The 21836-nt window shown below is 19.5% G+C and overlaps 4 protein-coding genes across 4 annotated transcripts; 1 reads left to right on the top strand and 3 right to left on the bottom strand.

The window, feature by feature from the left end:
• Window positions 1-633: 633 nt before the first annotated feature.
• Window positions 634-1863, top strand: PADL01_0419700 (conserved Plasmodium protein, unknown function; the record flags this gene model as incomplete). Its single annotated transcript, XM_028685320.1, has 6 exons — window positions 634-820; window positions 915-973; window positions 1153-1274; window positions 1408-1532; window positions 1633-1690; window positions 1818-1863. The coding sequence occupies 6 exons, from the start codon at window positions 634-636 to the stop codon at window positions 1861-1863; spliced, it is 597 nt and encodes a 198-aa protein (XP_028536830.1).
• Window positions 1864-2061: 198 nt separating this feature from the next.
• Window positions 2062-2862, bottom strand: PADL01_0419600 (ribosome-recycling factor; the record flags this gene model as incomplete). The annotated part of the gene is made up of 1 exon (XM_028685319.1): window positions 2062-2862. One exon carries the CDS (start codon window positions 2860-2862, stop codon window positions 2062-2064), a length of 801 nt encoding a protein of 266 aa, XP_028536829.1.
• A 958-nt stretch (window positions 2863-3820) lies between these two features.
• PADL01_0419500 (transcription factor with AP2 domain(s)) lies at window positions 3821-13813 on the bottom strand (the record flags this gene model as incomplete). Its single annotated transcript, XM_028685318.1, has 1 exon — window positions 3821-13813. The coding sequence occupies one exon, from the start codon at window positions 13811-13813 to the stop codon at window positions 3821-3823; it is 9993 nt and encodes a 3330-aa protein (XP_028536828.1).
• Window positions 13814-19666: 5853 nt separating this feature from the next.
• On the bottom strand, window positions 19667-21565 carry PADL01_0419400 (holo-(acyl-carrier protein) synthase, putative; the record flags this gene model as incomplete). Its single annotated transcript, XM_028685317.1, has 1 exon — window positions 19667-21565. One exon carries the CDS (start codon window positions 21563-21565, stop codon window positions 19667-19669), a length of 1899 nt encoding a protein of 632 aa, XP_028536827.1.
• Between the last annotated feature and the right edge of the window lie 271 nt (window positions 21566-21836).

Below are 21836 nucleotides of genomic sequence, written 5' to 3'. Positions count from 1 at the left end.
GTACATTTTTCTTTTTCCTTACAAATATTTTAAAAAAATAATATATGTTCAACGATGTATTAAATATATATTAAATATATTTATGTAATTTTTTTTTTTTATTATTATATTTATTTATATATTACTTGAAAGATTAATAAATAAATATATATTATATATATATATATAATATATTTATGTATATATTTTTATATAATAAATATTTTATTTTTTAAAATATAAAAATAATTATGATAAAGAATTTTTTTTTTTCATATATTCTTATTTTTTAAAATAAATATAAATTTTACTATTAACTATATTTTATTATATATATAATTATTATGCATCAAATTATTGCATATTATAATATATATATTATATTATTTTATTTTATTTTATTTTTTTTTTTTTTTTTTTTTTATAAATTGTAACTATTTTTTTGTCTATTGTTTAAAAAAATATATATATTTTTTGTTAATTTTTTTGTGATAATTTAGTTTGAGTTTATTTTAAAAAATTAAAATATATAAAGTTTAAAATAAAATAATAAAATGAGTATATTCTTTAAAAGTATTTAACATATAAATATTATATATATATATATATATTACGTAACAATTTATTTTTATTTTTTTCATTTTAAAAATCCAAATGTGTGCTATAAACTTAAATTTGGATGAATTACACATTCAATTAATTTGTACAGACGATAAGCATATAAATAATAATGTAAAAGAAGAAAATAAAAAAAAACTTAAAGAAATAATTAAAAGAGTATATATTGGAAATTCAGAAGATTCCAAAAATGCATTATTATTAAACAATACTCACATTACGCGTAATAAAATATAAATGTGTAAATATATATATATTATATATATATATATATATATATATATTATGTTTATATAATTACATATCCAACATTATAGATATTATTATTATAAGATGTTCTAAGGAGGATTATACAACTAGAATCATTTTTCCCCATGTAAAAAATATTTACGCAAAAAATTATTTATTTATATATTTTCATATTGTAATTCTGTAATATATTCCAAAATAAAATTCATCTCCAATTATATAACCCAATATATAAACATAAATATAATATATATATATTGTATATATATATATATATATTTTTTTTTTTTTTTTTTTCCTTTTAAGAAATTCGAATATTACATTATCGATTTAAAAAAAGAATTAGATTTCACAAAATGTTCTCATTTTAAATTTCTTCTTGACGAAATATTATTTGAAAATAGTAAGAACAAAGTATTTATTCATAGGTATGAATAAAAATAGGTTTTTTATTAACTTAATCACAATGAAGCATATTAAATTATGACACATATATGTATATATATATATATATATATATATATATATATATATTTCTCTTCTTTGAATATTATTTGTCAGTTATTTTTGTATAAAGAATATTTTATCCTTACTAACATTTTACATCGTAACTACTTTGAAATATGACATCCAATATGTCATTTCGTATATTAAAAAAATTGTATCCAATTTTGAAATATCCCATGGTAAAAAGTAAAAATATATGTACACATAAATATATACATATATATATATTTATATATATATGTATATTTTTTTTTATAACATATGTGTGGCCTTTTTCAGAAGATATAAATAAAATATATTATTTTACTAAAAGACATCAACTCACATATTACCCAGGGTATTGAACAAATATCAAACTATACACATCAAACAATAAATAAATGAATAAATAAAAAAATAATAATTATATATATTATATATATATATATATATATATACCATTAATTTTTTCTTTTGAAATTTAGGGAGTATACCAAATATGTTGACATTATGGATAATAAACAATGTTAAAAATGACTTGAAAAAAAAAAAAAAAAAAAAAAAAAAAAAAAACCCAAATGTTTATAAATTGAAATAAATAAAATAGATAAAAAGATCAAATATATAAATTGCTTTTCTTTTTTTTTTTAAATAACACTGATGGGAATATAATAATAGATAATATATATAATATATATATTTATACATATATATATTATTTATTTCATGTTAATAATTTTTTACACACTGTTCATACACCTTCTCAATTATCTTTATTTTATCTTTGATATAATTATCTAACTTATTCCTTTCCACAATTTTCCATTGATCTCCTTCAATATTTTTTATTATATCATCCCTTATTTTATATCTGACATTTCTAATATCATTTTTACTTTTTTCAAAAAGATCTTTTGCTTCTTTTTTTTTTTTCATTTTAACATCTTCTGATAAAGGTTGAATTTGTAAAATAACATATTGTCCATCATTTGACACTGTGGGATTCCAAGTATTATCTTTAAGTTTTAAATTATGAATAATTTTTTGTATATCACTAATTGTATAAGGATAAAAGTAAATTAAATTAGATGATTTTATTACTACTTGTGCTACATCACATAATTTTATATTTTTCTTATCTTTCAAAATAGAGATATTATTAAAAAAATCTATTTGTACACATGTATCAAATATTTTCTTGATTTTATTTTCAAAATTTTTATTAATTTCTTCCATTTTTATATCATATATTTTATAATCAATTTGTGTCATTCCACTAATTCCTTTCATCTTCTTTTTCATATCCATCTCGTTTATATCTCTTTCATATTTTTCATCTTCTTCATTATTTTTTATATTGGATATTTTTAAAAACTTACGAAGCTTTTTAGTTTCCTTATCAACCTTTTCTTTCTGTTTTTTACTTCCAAAATTCAATCTCCCACAAAAAAACAACAAATGGTTTTTATTACCAAGCAGGTGAATATCCACCAGTGGGAGAAATTTACTCACTTTATTCCCACCGTACATTTTATACAAAAAAAAAAAAAAAAAAAAATATAATTAATAATAAAAAAAATGTAAATATAAAATATATATATATACATATATATTTAATATTGTACTGTTTATTTATTTATTTATTTATATATTTATTTTTTTTTTTTAATGCATATTTAAATCTTATACGGCTGTTCAAACGACTTATAAATATATATACCCAAAATTTTTCTAAGAAAATGACATTTTATTTTATTTTTATTTTATTTTTTTTTTTTTTCCAATTTATATTTTCATATGTCACTACAAAAAAAAATTTATCATAAATTTTTTTTTTTTAAAAGGATTAAATTAATGTTGTTATTTTTGTTTTAAAGTTAAATATAAAAAAGAAATATATATATACTATTAATAGGCATATTAACAAAAATGAGATAAAAAAATAAATAAGTTTAAATATAAGCATATATATATATTTATATATATATATCATATGAACCAAATAATAAAAATAAACATAAAACACTAAAATATATATATATATATTATACATATATTATATATACATATAGATAGATAGATTTATAATATATATACATATGTACATATTAATAATGGATGTATTAATTTTTTGCCATTAAAACAGACATATATGGATTATAAATTCTAAAAAATTAATTTTAATATATATATAAAAAAAAAAAAAAAAAAAAAAAAAAAAATTAATTATAAAGTATATATATATATATATATATATATATATATATATATATAAATACACATACAACATACTCATTGTATAAAAAATAATATATATATATTATATGTGTATTTTTTATTTATTTGTTTGTTTGTGTGTTTTTTTTTTTTTTTTCTAATATAATTCATATTAATTATGTCAATTGTTTTGCTCTATTTTCTCTTAATTTTTTCAAGGGAAAATAAATATAAATATGGATATATATATTATGCAACCATTACATATGGATTATTCATTTTGAGCCATTTCATCGTCATTATTACCATCATTATTATCATCATCATTATTAACATCATCATTATTAACATCATCATTATTATCATCATTATTATTATCATCATCATTATTAACATCATCATTATTAACATTATCATTATTATCATCATCATTATTATTACCATCATTATTATTATCATCATCATTATTATTATTATTACCATCATCATTATTATCATCATCATTATTATCATCATTATTATCATCATTATTATTACCATCAATATTATTATTATCATCATTATTATTACCCATCTTGTTCATATTATTATTCATATTCGAATTGTACAAAAACAACAGATTCGATAGTATCTCCTCATTGTCAGGTATCATACTAAAACTCTCATCCTTCTTATTATATGGAGAATTTAATCTCCTCTTTCGAGAATTCAATAACCCATTTTCTAAACAAAAATTTCTAAATGATTCTGCCTCGATTTTTGCTTGAGCTAACCCTAATTTCTTTACACTAAACCCTTTCGTTTTAATCGAATTATTTATTATATATTGCACTCTGTATAATTTTTTCGCGTGGTCATAATAAATACCTTTAGGCAAAGATTGTTTTATTAAATTAATATTTTCATCATCATTTGTACTACCTTTTTTCTTTTTAATACTTTTCATGTTACCAGAAATATTTTGATTCGAAATTTCATTTTCTGTTAACTGACCATCCATATATTGATTATTATTATTATTATTATTACTATTACTATTATTATTATTGTGGTAATTATTAATTGATTCCTTTCCTTTTTGCTTGTTACTAAAATATATCGATGAAGATAATCCTCTTTCTACCATTCCTCTCAACATACTGTCATCATATCCATCATACTTTCCTTCCATATTGTCACTATTACTATTGAAACTGTTCATATTATTTGAACCATTAAGATAATTATTCACGTGATTACCATTCATGTATATGCTACTACTTTTAGTATTAATGGACATATGTCCATTCTTCTTTCTATCGTGTCCAAATATATTATTACCATTATTATTAAGAGAAGCAAAATTAAAATATTCATATAAACTAGCCTCCGACATATTATTAAAGCCTAAATTATTATTGTACTTTTTCGACCCTTTACTATTGACACCTTCTAAATTTTCCACATTGTTATCTCCTGTTCCGTTATTATATAGATTCAAATTAATATTATTATTATTATTATTATTCATATTACTTTTTTGTAAGAGATAATTAAAGTTCTTCTTATAAGCCTCATTATAACTACTCACACTTCCAAAACCATTATTATTCAACATTTTACTCATATCATATAAAGCATTACTACTAGTAATACTCAATTTCTCATCCTTCTTTTTTCGACGAGTATTATAATCATTGCTTTCTTTGTCTCCATTTCCACATTCCACATATTTAGAGTTATCCACATTATTCTTATTGTTCATAAAATCTTCAGATTCATTTCCATTCTTTTTCTTACTAAAGATATTTAAATACTTTTGAAAAAAACCAGTAGGAGATGAAGAACTAGAAGACACAACACCACCTCCCCCATTTTTTTCCTTATCCGTTTTGTCATTCTCTAGATTACGTAAATTTTCTTTATCGTCTTCTTCCTTATCTCCAAAAGGGAAATACTTCAAATTATTATTACTATTACTATTACTATTACTATTATTATTATTATTATTATTATTAATATTAATATTATTGTTGCTATTCATTTGGACGTATTGTTTTTCCTTTAGCTTCTCCTCGTTCTCATACTGAACTATAAGTGACTTTAAATAATTCTCATACACATCATTGTCTATTAAACTATTACTATTATTATTATTATTATTATTATTATTGTTGTTGTTCAGATTATTACCAATAAGGTGCATATTATTATTCATATTCCGCATATTCGTCATGCTGCCCTCGTCGTTCTCCTCCTTTTCATCATTCATACACTCCTTGCGCTTAGCAAAGTTAATAAAATTTTGGATATCTTGAAAAAATATATCAGGACATATATTTGATGGAGACCAAGAAGATCCAATACCTTCCTTATTACTACTTTTCATCATGTCACTCAAATGATTATTATTATTATAATTATTATTATTATTATTATTATTAACATTAGAATTGTCTCCATTACTTTGACTATTCAAATTACTAATTATATTATTTGTCATTAGAGATGCTGCCAATAAATTAGTAGTATCCAAATTCATATAAAATTGTACTCCTCCACTTTTATAATTATTAACAGGTTGGGATGATTCATTCACTTGAGAATTTAATAATTTTTGTGATTTTCTACTTCTCTCTTTCTTCATCTCTTTTCTTGGAAGCATATCACCACCATAAGACTTATTGTCATACTTGGAACTCTTCTTATTCTTAACATATGTTCCGCTACTACTATTATTATTATTATTATTATTATTATTACTACCATATAATAATTCTCCCTTTTCATTATTCATCACATTTCCATTGTATTTCATAAAAGCTTTCATAGCCTCAAACAACTCATTATTATTATTATTAATATTAATATCATCACTTAACAAATTTAATCCATTCTTATTCTCATCCAATAAATCCTCTTCCTTCTCATCATAAACACCACCTCCATCCTCATCTCCATCAAGTCCATTTCCTAGTTTGAAATCCAAATACTTTTTTCCTTTAGTCTCATCTTTCGCATCTTTAGAATTTAAAAACTTGAAGAATGATTGAATGTCATTTGAAAAGTTCTCATTATTTAAATATTCATTGTTAATATCTTTTCCATCTAAAAAAAAGGAATTACTTCTAATATTATTATTATTATTATTATTATTGTTGTTGTTGTTGTTGTCATTGTTATTATTATTATTATTATTATTATTTTGGTTCTTATTATTGGTGTTCTTCTTATTATTATTCTTTTTATTATTATTATTATTAATATCATCATTATTATTATTATTAATACCATCATTGTTATTATCATTTGTTAGTACACTTTTTAAATACTCCTTATTAAATGTATTTCTAAAATTTTCGATATCCTCTTCATTAATTAAATTAGACATATCTTTTGCAAAATCGTCTTTTATATCTACTACGCTTATATCCATTTTGTATTTGTTATTACTCTTACTTCGTTTGCTTCTTTTCAATGCTTGTGTTCCACTTCCATCGCCTACCACGTCCATTTGTTTTCGGCGTTTCTCTTCCTCCTTGACACACATATTTATATTATTATTCTTATTTTTCTTATCTGCAAAAAGGAAATTATAATTATTATCATTATTATTATTATTATTATTATTATGGTTATCCATATTATTCATATTATTCATATTATTCACATTTTTTTTTATTTTTATATTTTTTTTTCCTTTATTATTCTCCTCACCATTATATCCAAGCATCGCATTCTTCGAGTTCATACGCAATGACATATTGTTCTTATTAACTGAACCATTATCTAGTAACCCACTCTCAATCAATCCTCTTTCGATCAAAGCACTCTCAAGCATTCCTCCATCTACAGACACACCTCCTTCTTTATTTTTTGAAACAAATTCCTGTAAAATGGATATATCAATTTCATTCCCCTTGTCGCTTGCTGCAGCACATGAAGCTGTATTGTTTCTAGTTGAATATCTATTATTATTCGTATTGCTAATTGTATTTGTCTGACCAACAATATAATTATCATCATTTGATCCTTTGCTAGAGCCATCCATAAATCCTTTTTCAACTCCACCACTTTTTACATTGTTATTATTTATATTATTATCATTGTTCACATTATTCATATTGTTCATATTATCCATATTATTCATATTATTCATATTATTCATATTGTTCATATTGTTCATATTATTCATATTATTCAGATTATCCATATTAACCATATTATCCACATTATTATCATTATTATTATTACTTGATACCGCTTGACTAACTCCTGTCTTCTCCTTCAATCTACTCAAGTTCAATGAACTTGTTTTCAACTCCCTATGCGCTGCTGTTGTAGTATAATTATTTCCTGAACTTGTCGCATTATTTGCACTACTTGAACATCTCTTACTATAAAAATAAGAAGATCGCACATACACAGGATTCAACCACTCACTCTTTACAGGGATATTTCCTACATCACATCTATATAAAATACATTGCTTTCGAGCCTCTTCAAGTGTATTATAATGGATTAAACTAAAACCTTTTGTTTTAAATTTCCCATTTTCTTTCCATTGGCATCTCCATAATTTTCTAGCAGAATCGAAATATACACCTGTAGGTAATGGTCCCATAGGTATCAACGAATCATCATGATTCATTACATCACTCTTAATATTATTACTCTTCAAATTATTGTTCACATTGTTGTTATTATTTTCTCCTTGTGCTTCACCATTATTTTCTACATTGTATATACTGTAACCCTTCACATTAGACAAATTATTACTCTTAGCACGTTTACTATTTCCATTCTTCCTTCGTTTTAATGATGTTAAGTCATTATCACTAGTATTTTTCTTATCATCATCTTCTCCTATCATTTGATCATAATATCTATTATTACGTCCGAAATTTGTATTTGAAACACTTCTTTTTTCACCCACATTATGAAATTTACCTTTCCCTCCTAACAAATTCTTATCAGTTACAAAGTAGTCATAATATTCATTGGTTTTCACACCTCTTCTACGTCTCTCAAAAGTAAACACCTTATTATTATTATTATTATTTTGAGTTGTTCCTGTATTATTACTTACTACCGCTGCTGTTACAGCAGATGATGTAGATGGCTCCAATATTTTATTTGTCAATATTCCATTAGCAAATCCATAATCATTCCTATTCGTTTCATATGCTGATATAATTGGATCTTGATATACTCCAAAATTATATGGATGCTCCATGTCTTCTCCTAAATGTAACATGGTCTTATAATATCCTCCATTCTGAATATTTTTCCATTCCTTTTCATTTAGCAAATGAGCTTCTCTATAATTTGCTCGTACCTTTTCATAATTTGGCATATTCGAATATTTCAAATTCTTACTCATTAACATATTTGATGTACTATCCTTTGAATCACCCATAATTAAATGATCCACATAAAAATCTTTACCTATAACAGATCGAGATGATGCTCCTAAACCATTATAATAATCATTTATATGTAATACCATGTTTTCCTTTTCATCATGAACACCATTTTTAAATAAATCCATATTATTATATTGACCATTCAATGGATAATGATACCAATTAATGTTATCACTAAATGTCACCTGTTTCAAAAATACTTCATTCTGATATTGAAAATTATCATCCGTATATAAAAACATAAAAGTATGAGGTTCATGAGGAAATAATGTATATAAGATCTCGGACTCATGTAAGTTCCGAGGAAATATAGTATTGTTTAAAAGCATATATTTCTTATATATTATATCATGTATCATCGATATATATTTTATTTTTAATTTCTCGTTATTTACGCAAAAATGATTTAACAAATTATTCTTATATTTTTTTTCTAAAATTCTTTTTTGTTCGTCATTTAAGACATCATCTCCGCAAGTTCCCTTCTTAATATTATTACTATAATGATTAGTATAATTATTACCATTAGTATAATTATTGCCACTAGTATAATTATTACCACTCATATTATTATTATTGTTCATGTTACTAGAAAGTGTACTTCCTTCGTGTATACATGCATTTTCATATAAATTATAAAAGAACCACCAATAGGGCTCAATTAAACCATTTTTATTCATTAGCTTATATAACATCTTATTTCGATTAGCTGACCTTTCTGCACCTCGTGTACGCATACTACTCCTTTGCATATATTCTTCTGATGAATAATTATCAGTTGATTGAGGAATACTACTACGTAAGTGATATTTATGCTTAGTTGTCAAATGAGAAGTTGCACTAAAATCACTTGCATTTGAATAATAATCTTTTTTATTATTAATAAGTGTTGATGATGTATTATTGGCTGAAGTACTATAATATTTTATACTAAATTGATCCCCTTCACCTTTTAATATTCCATAACATTTTCCTCCTCCTCCTCCTCTACTACTATTATTATTGTTACTGCTACTACCACTCATATTATTATTATTAATATTATTGTCATGATCATAATTTAAACTACTTGCAAAGTCTCTACTTTTTTTATTTCTTAATGATATAGATGTGTTATCCAAATTGTAACTTACCTTTTTCTTATTCTTCAACTTGTTTGGTAAATAACTTTCACTTTCGAATTTTTCATTCTTTATAAATAATTCATTATATTTATCATGCGACGATGGATAGTTCATATTATCATTATTATTATTATTATTCATGTCACTATCAGAAGCATGCTTATTTTTATTCTCATCTGTATAATTATCAATAATTTTATTTCCTTCATTATCAAAATGAACAGATGAAAAGGTTATTCTTACATTATGATTCTTATTCTTTGCCTCATCGGAAGTCTCTTCACCATTAATATTGATATTATAATTTGTATTCACTTCATCTTTTTTCTTGGTTACATTATTATCCTCTTCCTCATCATCGTCATCTTCTTCTTTATAACCATCGTTATAATCATTCATACAGTCTGCATTATTTGCATTTTCTTCCAAATTGGTCCCATTATTACTATTAATAATATTATTATTACTATTAATAATATTATTATTACTATTAATATTATTATTATTATTATTATTACTATTATTATTAATATTAATATTATCATTTTCATTTTCATTTCCGTTCATTTCGTAGTCCATGTTGGGTATATCACCTCCTTGTAACAACACAGTATTATCATATTCTGACAACGCATAATTGTCATATATACTAATAGGCTCTGAAAATTTCTTCATTCGATACATAGCCTTATCCAAATCTAATGTTATTACCTTAGTATTAAACACACCAATATATAAACTCACACGTAATAATACCAACTTAAATAAATTAAATATACAATGCTCAGTGAACAAGCTAGTTTGATAATATTCATGTAACACACATAATACATTATCTATTACTTTGTTCTCATAATCGATTAAATATTTCGTAGTTATTTCATTTGAATCTTTTTCTATTGCTAGAGAATAATTATATATAGTATTACAGTTGCTATTATTATTACGCTCACCATTATAATTATTATAATTATTATAATTATTATTATTATTATTATTATTACTATTATTATTATTGTTGTTACCATTAATATTATTATTTGTAATGTACTCGTTTTCTCTTTTATATTCACTTTTCACATCCTCTGTTATTTTGTACACATAATATTCATACGCAAATACATTAGGAACCCATCTAATTCCTATCATATAACCATTTATACATTTTATATTACTCTGCAACAAATATTGTATATATCCATTTGCTATCTCATGATTTTTATTTATATACTTCTCAAATTTCATAAATTTTATAAATACAAATTTATTCAATTCATATATATAATATGGTACAGTATATGATAATCGTTGTTCTTCTTCTTCCTCTTCTTCCGATTTACTATTCCTTATTATTATCACATCATCTTTAAAAAATTTATTATTCGTATATTTATTTTCAAAACAATCATATATGTAAGAATTTATATATACATTATTACGTATAAACTGAATTATTTTTTTCCTATAATTTACACTAATCTTTTTTTTTCTATTATTATCATGAATATTCTTGTTCTTATCTTTCTTATTTTTATCCATATCCAACCTTTCTTTCTTCTTTTTCCCCTTCTCCTTTTTATTATTATTATTATTATTATTAATATTATTATCACTTTTTGTTATATTAATTTTTTCTTCTTCTTTCAATTGCTCTTTAGTACCACCATTATTAACATTATTATATTCATTTTTAAATAAACCAAAAAAATTTCTTGTAATAAAATTTCCCTCTGTTTTTACATTTCGAGATTCCTCATTTTCATTATCTTCTTTCTTACCACTTTCATGCTTATCATCTGTTTGTTCATTGGCTAGATTGTTCGAAGAATTATTACTATCAACATCATCATCATCACAATTATCATTATTATTACCATCACAATTATTATTATTATTATTATTATTATTATTATTACCATTCATATCACCATTTAATAAAGATACAAACGTGTTGTCACTTCCCTTATAACATATATTATCATTATTCTCATCCACAGTCACGTATTCATATTCACTCTCCATATCCTTCATATTTTCAAATATGAACACTTTAGATTTTACACAAGTGTCATATTTCATTTTTACTATTATCACAATCTTATTTTCAAAAGGATCTTTACAATTAGTATTAAAATAATCTATATCATCTAACTTTTTTAAAAAATATATTTTCACATTACTTAAAAATTTTATATACTTTTCTGCATTACTGCTAAATATTATATTTTCTAAATCAATATCCAAATATTCATTTTTACACATTTCCCTATTAACAAAATTTTCTGAATTATAATCCTCATAAGGTAGAGAATTTATATCCATATTAAGAAGATAATTATTCAAATCTTCTTCTTCATTATATTCATTTAACACATCTCCATTTCTTGAAAATGAATAATCAGACGAATAATTCGTGCTGCTATTATTACTATAATTGTTTATAGTACCACAGTCGTTATTATAAACCATTTCATTGTTACAAACAAGATGATCCTCATCATTATTATTATAATTATTATTATCATCACTATTATTAATATTATTATTATTATTATTATTATCATCATCATTATTATTATTATTATTATTTTCCATATTTGATTCAATATGTTCCTTTTTATTTATACCCTTCTTCGATATACCATTCAAGGTGCTATTATTTCTTTTCCTCTCCATTTTTATTTCTCTCTTCCTAAGGTTTTTTCTTAACATATTGATATACTTTTCTGCTATAAATTTTGCCAAATTAAAGGAAATGTTTTTATTCACTGGTACCTTTTTAACTATATAAGCCTTTCTATTAATTCTGTCAAATTTAATAATTAAAAAATGTGGAGGGGGTCCCTCGAATCGTAAAATGTATGAATAACATAATGATCTCATATGGTCACAATTAATATTATTATTATTATTATTAAAAATGATTGAGTTTGCATATTTTTTCTTATTCTTTCTACTATTACTTACATTATTATAATTAACTACAAAAGAATTGCAATACTTTGTACAATTTTTTGTAGATTGATATAAACCCCCATTCATATCATTATCTAAGAAAAAAAATCGATTACTATAAAAATTAGGTTCGAATGGTAATTTATATTTTTTAATTGTCTCTTTTGTATTCTTATCATCAATGTTAGTAATTTTTGTCTTCTTTAAAAATATATCTTCATATAATGGTGGTCTACCATTATTTTCTTCATTCATGTAATATGCTGGAGGTTTTATTATTATTGAATTTTCATTCATTCCTCTATTATCATCATATATTCTATATTCTTTCTCATAATCATAATTCATAATATTTAGTGCTATCTTTCTATAATAATAATTATGTGCAATACTTCCATTTTTTAATTTTACTTCACTTAAATTTCCAAAATTGTTATAAAAAAAATAATTAAATGTATTTAATAATATATTCCTTCTATCACTTTCAAAGGAATTTATAAATTCCTCAAAATTATAATCTTTTACATTCACATCTAAAGACACAGTATGAACACACTTTTCGGTGTGCACACTGATTTCCTCAGATGACTTTTCACATGTACAATTATCAATTGCATTATTATTATTAATATTATTATTAATAATATCATTATTATTAATGTTACCGTTATGTGCACTATTTGGTTCCTCTGGAATTATATTATTAATCCCATTCTCATTCTTATTATTTTCTATATGTACACATGGTAATGTACTACATTTAAGACTGCAGCTACTCATTTTTTATTTCAAGGAATCAATGTTTTATTAACTGGTCATTTAATTATTTTTAATAATTTCATGATATTACTTTTAATTTTGGTTTCTCTATGGTATTTTTATTGTAATATGACAAATATAACATATAAATATATAAATATATATATATATATATATATATACAAAATGTATAAATATAAAATTTTTAAAAGATATACAATTTGAAACTTTTCAAAAATATGTATACAAGTAACTATTTTTTCTTTTTTCTTTTTGTTTATAACTTTTTAAATATATTAGCTTGACATTTTTAAAAAGTATATAATTAACAAATAAATGAATAAATATATATACATAAATATAATCTAATCTAATTACAATATAAAAACAATGCTATTCACATGAATATATACATATAAAACAATACAACAATTTTAATTATTATAAAATTAAATATATATATATATATTAAAGATAAAGTCAAAAATGTTGAAAATATTAAAAACCTTGATAAATAAAATAAATCTCAAAAAAAAAAAAAAAAAAGGGAAAAAATTATTATAAAATAAATAAATATATAAAAATATACATATATACATATATATATATATATATATATATATATATATATATATATATGCTTAGTGAATATTTTATTGTGTTGTTTGTAAAGCAACAGAAGTAGATTCTAAAAGATATTCAAAAATAAAAATATATAAATATATGTATAGAAAATAATGAATGTTCATATGTATATAAAAAACATCGGTAAACACCACACCAAATAAATTAACAAACAGTTCGAGTTATGAATATTATATATATATATATTATAAAAGTGTGTATATGTGTGTACATAAATCTTATAACATTAATATAGAAGATATTCAAATATTGTTTTATAAATATATATCACGGAAAATAAACAAACAAGCAAAAATGTATAAAGAATATTAATTTCTATTTTTTATTAAGTGACATGTAATAAAGAACAAACAACATTATTTTCTCTCAACTTTAAAAATATAACACCATGAATATTGTATTTTAATTATGACATATATATATATATATATATCGATATTTTAAAAAACAAAATTTTCATAACACTTAAAATGTGTAAAATATATAAATATATATAAAATAAATAATATATACAACATAATATGAATAACTCATTAATTTCATATATATATAAATATATATAATATTTTAGCTAATTGAAAAAAAAAAAAAAAAAAATTATGAAACTTTTAATTTTTTCTGATTTGTTAATGTAAAAAAGGTTAAAAATATATCATATATTATAAATAAATAAATATATATATATATTTACATTAATATTACAACAATGAAATTAAAAAAAAATGAGAATAAAAATTATACATAAGAATAAATATATACATTAAATATATATGTGTATTTATATGAATAATATGAAATTAAAAAAATATATAAATGTAAATAAAAATTTATAAAAATAACAAAATTAACAAAAAAAACTTAAATGTTTAAAAATTAAAACCTTCCTGTTTTTAATTTCTTTTTTTTTTTTTTTTTTTTTTTTTTAAGTTCTATAAATTTTTATACTTTCTTATCCCTTTTTCAAAAAAAAAAATGTATAGACTCAATAAATATGTCCTTAATATATATATATATAAAAACATACTTTTTTTATTTAAAAAAAAAAAAAAAAAAAAAAAAAGCCAATGTTTTACATTTTTTCTTTTTTTTATTTTACCAATGATGTCAAACAAAAAAAAAAAAAATAAAATAAAACAAAAATATATAAAGAATAAAAAAAATAATTAATATAAATGTAAAAAAAATATATATAATAAATATATATATATAATATAATATTATTATATCTATATATTATATTAATAACATAAATATATATATATATATATATAAATAAAAATATAATATTGTAAAAAAATATAAAAATATGTATATAGAACAAGAAAATGTGAAAAAAAAAAAAAATTTTATATATAATCGTGAAAAAAAAAAATTATGAACGAAATAGCTAAATGTGAAAAAATAAAAAAAAAAAAAAATAATAAAAAAAAAGGGGAAAGATTTTTATGTATGTATAAAAAGTATAGCTATAAAAAAAAAATAAAATAAAATAAAAAAAAATAAATAATATAAAATAAAATAAAATGAAGAGCAAAAATGTAAAATAAATATAAAATATATAATATGAGAAAAATAAAGAAACAAGATCATGTATTAAGGAAAATACAATAATTTAATGAAAAATGAAAAAAAAAAATATATAAAAATATAAAATAAAATAATGAAATTCAAAATAAATTAATTCTTAATTATTATATGTGTGTGAATGTTTATTTTTTTTTTTAATATATATATATATATATTTCTTCATGTTCTTATTCCTTGTAGATAATATAATATATATATATATATACATAATATATATATATAAATATATATATACATATAATAATATATATAAAAAATATTTATTTATTTATTATATATATATATACATAATATATATTTAAAAATGCATGCATAAAAATAAATAACATATATTTAATAAAATGGTAACAAAAAAAAAAAATATACATATATATATATATATATATATATATATATATGTATTTAAAATAATGTTATTTATATATTAAAGAAAAGAATATATATATTAAGGATCAATAATAATATACAACAATACAAATGAAGAAATATGTTACATATGATATATTTATTTTTTTTAATATTGCATGTCAAAACATTATAAACAAGAAAAAAAGTGTAGAAAAAATAACACAATTTATATATATTTTATACTTATTTTTAAATTACAAGATATATTTTTTTTAATAAGATATTTTAAAATAACAAAAAAAAAATAAATATATAAATATAATAAATATATATATAATATATATATTATATGTAGAATCTAATTTATACAATATTACACAAAATAAAAATATATAAATAAATAAATATATATATATTTATAATTTAACAAATAACATTTATTTAATTTTATAAAATATATTATTATATATATATTATATATATTATACAAAAAAATATTTATTTATCATTAAATTAAACATTGATATTTTTTATTAAAAAGATACTTTGGAAAAAAAAAACAAAAAAACAAGAAAACCAATTTTATGTTGAAACATATATAAATAAAATTTTTAATTCTCATTATAAAACATGAAATAATACAAGATATTGATATATATATATAATATTACAATATGTATAAAAATATATAATATATTAAATTTATCTTTTATAGATTCATTGTTTAAAAATATAATACTTTATATTTTTATATGTGCCAAATATATAAAAAAAAACAACAACAACAAAAAAAAAAGTAACAACTTTTAATGGATTTACAAAAATTATATATTTATAATCTTAAAATTTTATAAAATTTTGTATACATATAAATACATATTATATATATATATATTTGAGAAATCAATGTGATATATTGAAAACTTTTGAAACATATTGTATCAAATATATTATTAACTTAAAAAAAAAAAAAAAAAAAAAAAAAAGAAAGGTGTTATTATATATACATATTTATACGCAAATTTATAAATTTCTTAATTTTTTAAACTTTCATTTTATAAAACAAGTGTGTACAAAAAATGTGTATATATGACAAATGCATGTTTCTTTAAATATAAACAAAAAAAAATATATATATATATATAATATTATTATAAAGAAGAATGAAGATGTTTAAAAACCTTTTACTTTTTTGTTTCCTTTTTTTGGTTTCTTTATAATTTTATAGGTATATATAAAAATATATTATATATATATATATACATATATATATTAAAAATAATAAAAAGTTCCCATATAAGGGGAAATTTATATAATAAATAAAACATTAGCTAATTTGAAAAAATAGAAAAAGTAAAATGTAAATATATTATACATACATATATTATCTATATAATAACATATATTTAAATAAGATATTAAAACAAATGTATAAAAAAAAAAAACAAAAAAATTACATATATGTAGTAATATGTATGTAGCTAATATTATAATATAATATATTATGTATATGTATATATATATATATATATATATAATTTTTTTTTATACTGATACTGAAATTTATTCAGGAAGTAAAAGAAACAAAGAAAATATACTTTCAACTTTCTTTTTTCTTCTTCACATATTATTACATAATGCATAAAAAAAAAGGGAAAGAAAAAAAAGTGTAAAAAAAAAAAAAAATAATAAAAGATATTAATTTATATATATATATATATATATATATATATATATATATATACATGTAAATGTAATATATTTAGTTAAATAATTATATATATAATATTAAAAAGCTTTATATATTATTAACAAATATATTTACAGCAATAATAAAAATTGCTTTCAAACTTTTTTATTTTTTTTTTTTTATCGCAACATATTATGTATAGAAAATTATTATACATATTTAAAATTTTTCGCAATAATATAAATTTAATTTTTACTTATATATTTATATATTTTATTACGAATTTTATATTAATATTTTTATATATAAAAATAAAAAAAAAAAATAATGGAACATGTTTTTTCTTTTTTACCTTAATCGAAGAATGAAAAATGCAATATAAATAATTATTAATACCGTATCTTAAAAAGTATTAATTCCTTAAAAAAACAAAAGCACATTTAATTACAATTTGCTTGATTTTTTTTTTTTTTTTTTTTTCATTGTAACCTTTCATTTTTTTCTTTTGTGTTATATTTTTTTTTTTATTTATTCATTTTTTTTTTTTTTTTGTTTTTGCTTATTAATATTACTTTATTATTATATGAACTTTGGCTTTATTTTACAACCTTTTTTTTTATACATATATAAATATATATATTATATATATATATATTTTTTTTTTTTTTCGTGATCTCACTTTTTTTTTTTTTTTTTTTTTTTTTTCTTCATTTACATGTAATTACTTTTTCCATATTTGTAACACATCTATTTTATTTGGTTTCTATTTTTATAAATTTCAATTATATATTTTGTTTGTGTGGTTATATTAATAATAGTACCTTTTTTTCTTTTTTTTGGTAACAATGAATAAAAAAAAAAAAAAAAAAAAAAAAAAAAAAATTAGGTCCTAAATTTTATAATGGTTCTATAAATATAAATATAAATATATATATATATATATATATATATATATAAGGTATATAAAAAAAGCGAAAAATATTTTACATTTTACGTACATTTTTTACTTAATTTATGTAATAATTGAAAACTAACATTCTATAGAAAAAAACAAAAAAAAAAAAAAAAAAAAAAAAAAAAAGTTCACAAAAATAATGAAAATTATATAATTTTTGAATTGTATTATTAAAATATATAAATATTTATACATATATATAATATTAATGTTTTAAGGGTTCCAATAATTGTACTTTTTTTATTTTTTTTTTTATCTTATAATTAAATACTAGAAAGAATAAATCAAAAAAAAAATAAAACAAAATAAAATAAAACCAAACAAAATATAACAAAATAAAAACCAAACAGAATTGTTTTATATATATATATGTAAAACCATGTTAACATGTACTACCATCTTTTCCATTATATTTGATATAGAGAAATAATTATACTTAAAAAAAAAAAAAAGGAAAAATGTAAATATTCATATTTAACAAAAAAAAAAAAAAAAAAAATACCAATTATAAAATAAAATAATAAAAAGGTGAAATGAAAACAAATGTACAAAACAAATATGATATAAAATATTTAAAAAAAAAAAATATATATATATATATATTTATACACTTTTAAAAGGTATATGTATAAATATATATATATATATATTATATATTGGATCCTACTGCTAATGCTTGCGCATGAATTAAACATGTAAAATTTTTATCATTTATATTATTTGTTTTTATATTATTATTAAAAACTTTTTCGTCACTTATTGATAAGAAAATTTTTACAATTCCTAATTGTCTAGCTATTGTTTGTGCTTTATTATATAAATAAACATGTGGTTTTCCATATTTATCATTTCTTATTTCTATATCATTCATACTTATTCCATATTTTGATATTGAGCTTAATCCTCTTCCAATAGATTTGACGATAGCTTCTTTTGCAGCGAATTTTTTACTTATATATATAGCTAGCTTTTCTATATTATATTTAATATTATCTTGTTGTTGAATTAATTCTTTATATTCGAATGGATTTAAAACTTTTTGAAGAAATTTATTTTTATTCTTTAGTAATAATATTTTATAAATTCTATATACACACAAAATATCTGTTCCTAGTCCTATAATATGATGAGCATAAAAAGTAGGTGTATATTTATTAAAGGTTACATATTTTTTTATAATATTTTCTTCTATATCCATAAATTCATTATATTCTTCTAGATTATTCTCATGATCCTTATGCATTAAATGCACAAATGCATGTAAAACATAAAAAGGTAATCTTTCATTTACACTAAAAATATTGGAAAACAGTTTATTGACTCCTCGTGGGTTCAATATTTTATTTGTATCTACATTTTTTGAATCTTTATCAACGGATATATCACAACCACCAACACTATCAACATCAATATTATCAATATTAATATTATCAATATTAATATTATCAATATTAATATTATCATCATTAATATTATCAATATTAATACTATCATCATTAATATTATCAACATTAATACTATCAATATTAATACTATCATCATTAATATTAATATTATTACAGTTTATGCCGTTTATACTTTCTTTTGTCACATCCTCATTTATTTCATCCGTCAGATTACATAGACTATCTCCTTTTTTATGAAACAAACTCCTCTCATATTTCATTCTCGATAAAAAACATTCCTTGTTTATATATTCAGGACACAAATATATATCACCAGATTTAAATCCCTTTTTCTCTTCTACTGAATTTTTTAAAAAATCATAATTGGAATCATAACTTTGATCATCTAAACTATGTAATATCGATATAACATCAGTCGGCATATTTTTATTTCTATGTTTTTTATTAATTCTCTTCATTTCTTTTAAACATACAAATGTAATATTTAAATGATAATTGTTATAATTTAATATTTCTATTAGCTTCCTTACTTCTTTCTCAAATCTTGAAAGGTCAATAGGAATATCTACTTGATTATTATTAATTTCAAGAAAAGAATTAGATTCATAATTATCATAAAAATTATCACCTTGGTCATACAAAATATTATTATGTTCCATATATATATTAAATAACTTCTTTTTATATTTACACATATTATTATTTATATATTCATATTTATTTCTATTTTTATTTATTAAATTATAATTATTCTTTTTATATTTATCAATATATACTTTTTTCGTAAGAACATTTTGTATTATATATAAATAAAATAATATATCTCTTTTTTTAAAAAAAACATTTTTTACATTATCAAAATATTTATTTATCTTATTAAAACAAATAATATTATTTCTGCTACAAATAGAAGATGACATATTCAATCTCTTCTTATTTTTTATATTATTAAAAGATTTGACTATTAAACCTCTACTCATTCCAACATATTTACATTCCACATTTTTTTTTATATTCAATGATTCTACATTTCCATAAAATATAAAATATCCCTCTTCATATAAAAATAAATACAAACATAATAATTTTAATATCTTATAAAAAGCCCCTTTCAATTTAAAGAAAATAAAAACAAAGATCATTATAATAACACTATGATCATATAGGTAAATATCTAAACAAAATTATCACACATATGAATATATATATATGTATAATATTTTCATTTGATTATTTTTTTTTTTTTTTTTTTTTTTTTTTACTTCTTCCGAAATATAAAATATTTTCTTTTCATTTTGAAAATCATTTCTATGTCACAATCTACTACGTGTGTGAGCTCCTGAGTAAAGATATTAAAATATATATATATATATATATATATATGTAATATATATGCTTTTATTTTTTATTATG

The sequence above is a fragment of the Plasmodium sp. gorilla clade G2 genome (genome assembly GCF_900097015.1).
Source record: "Plasmodium sp. gorilla clade G2 genome assembly, chromosome: 4".
Taxonomy (NCBI): Eukaryota; Apicomplexa; class Aconoidasida; order Haemosporida; family Plasmodiidae; genus Plasmodium; species Plasmodium adleri (nom. inval.).
This window is presented reverse-complemented; position numbering and strand designations above follow the sequence as displayed.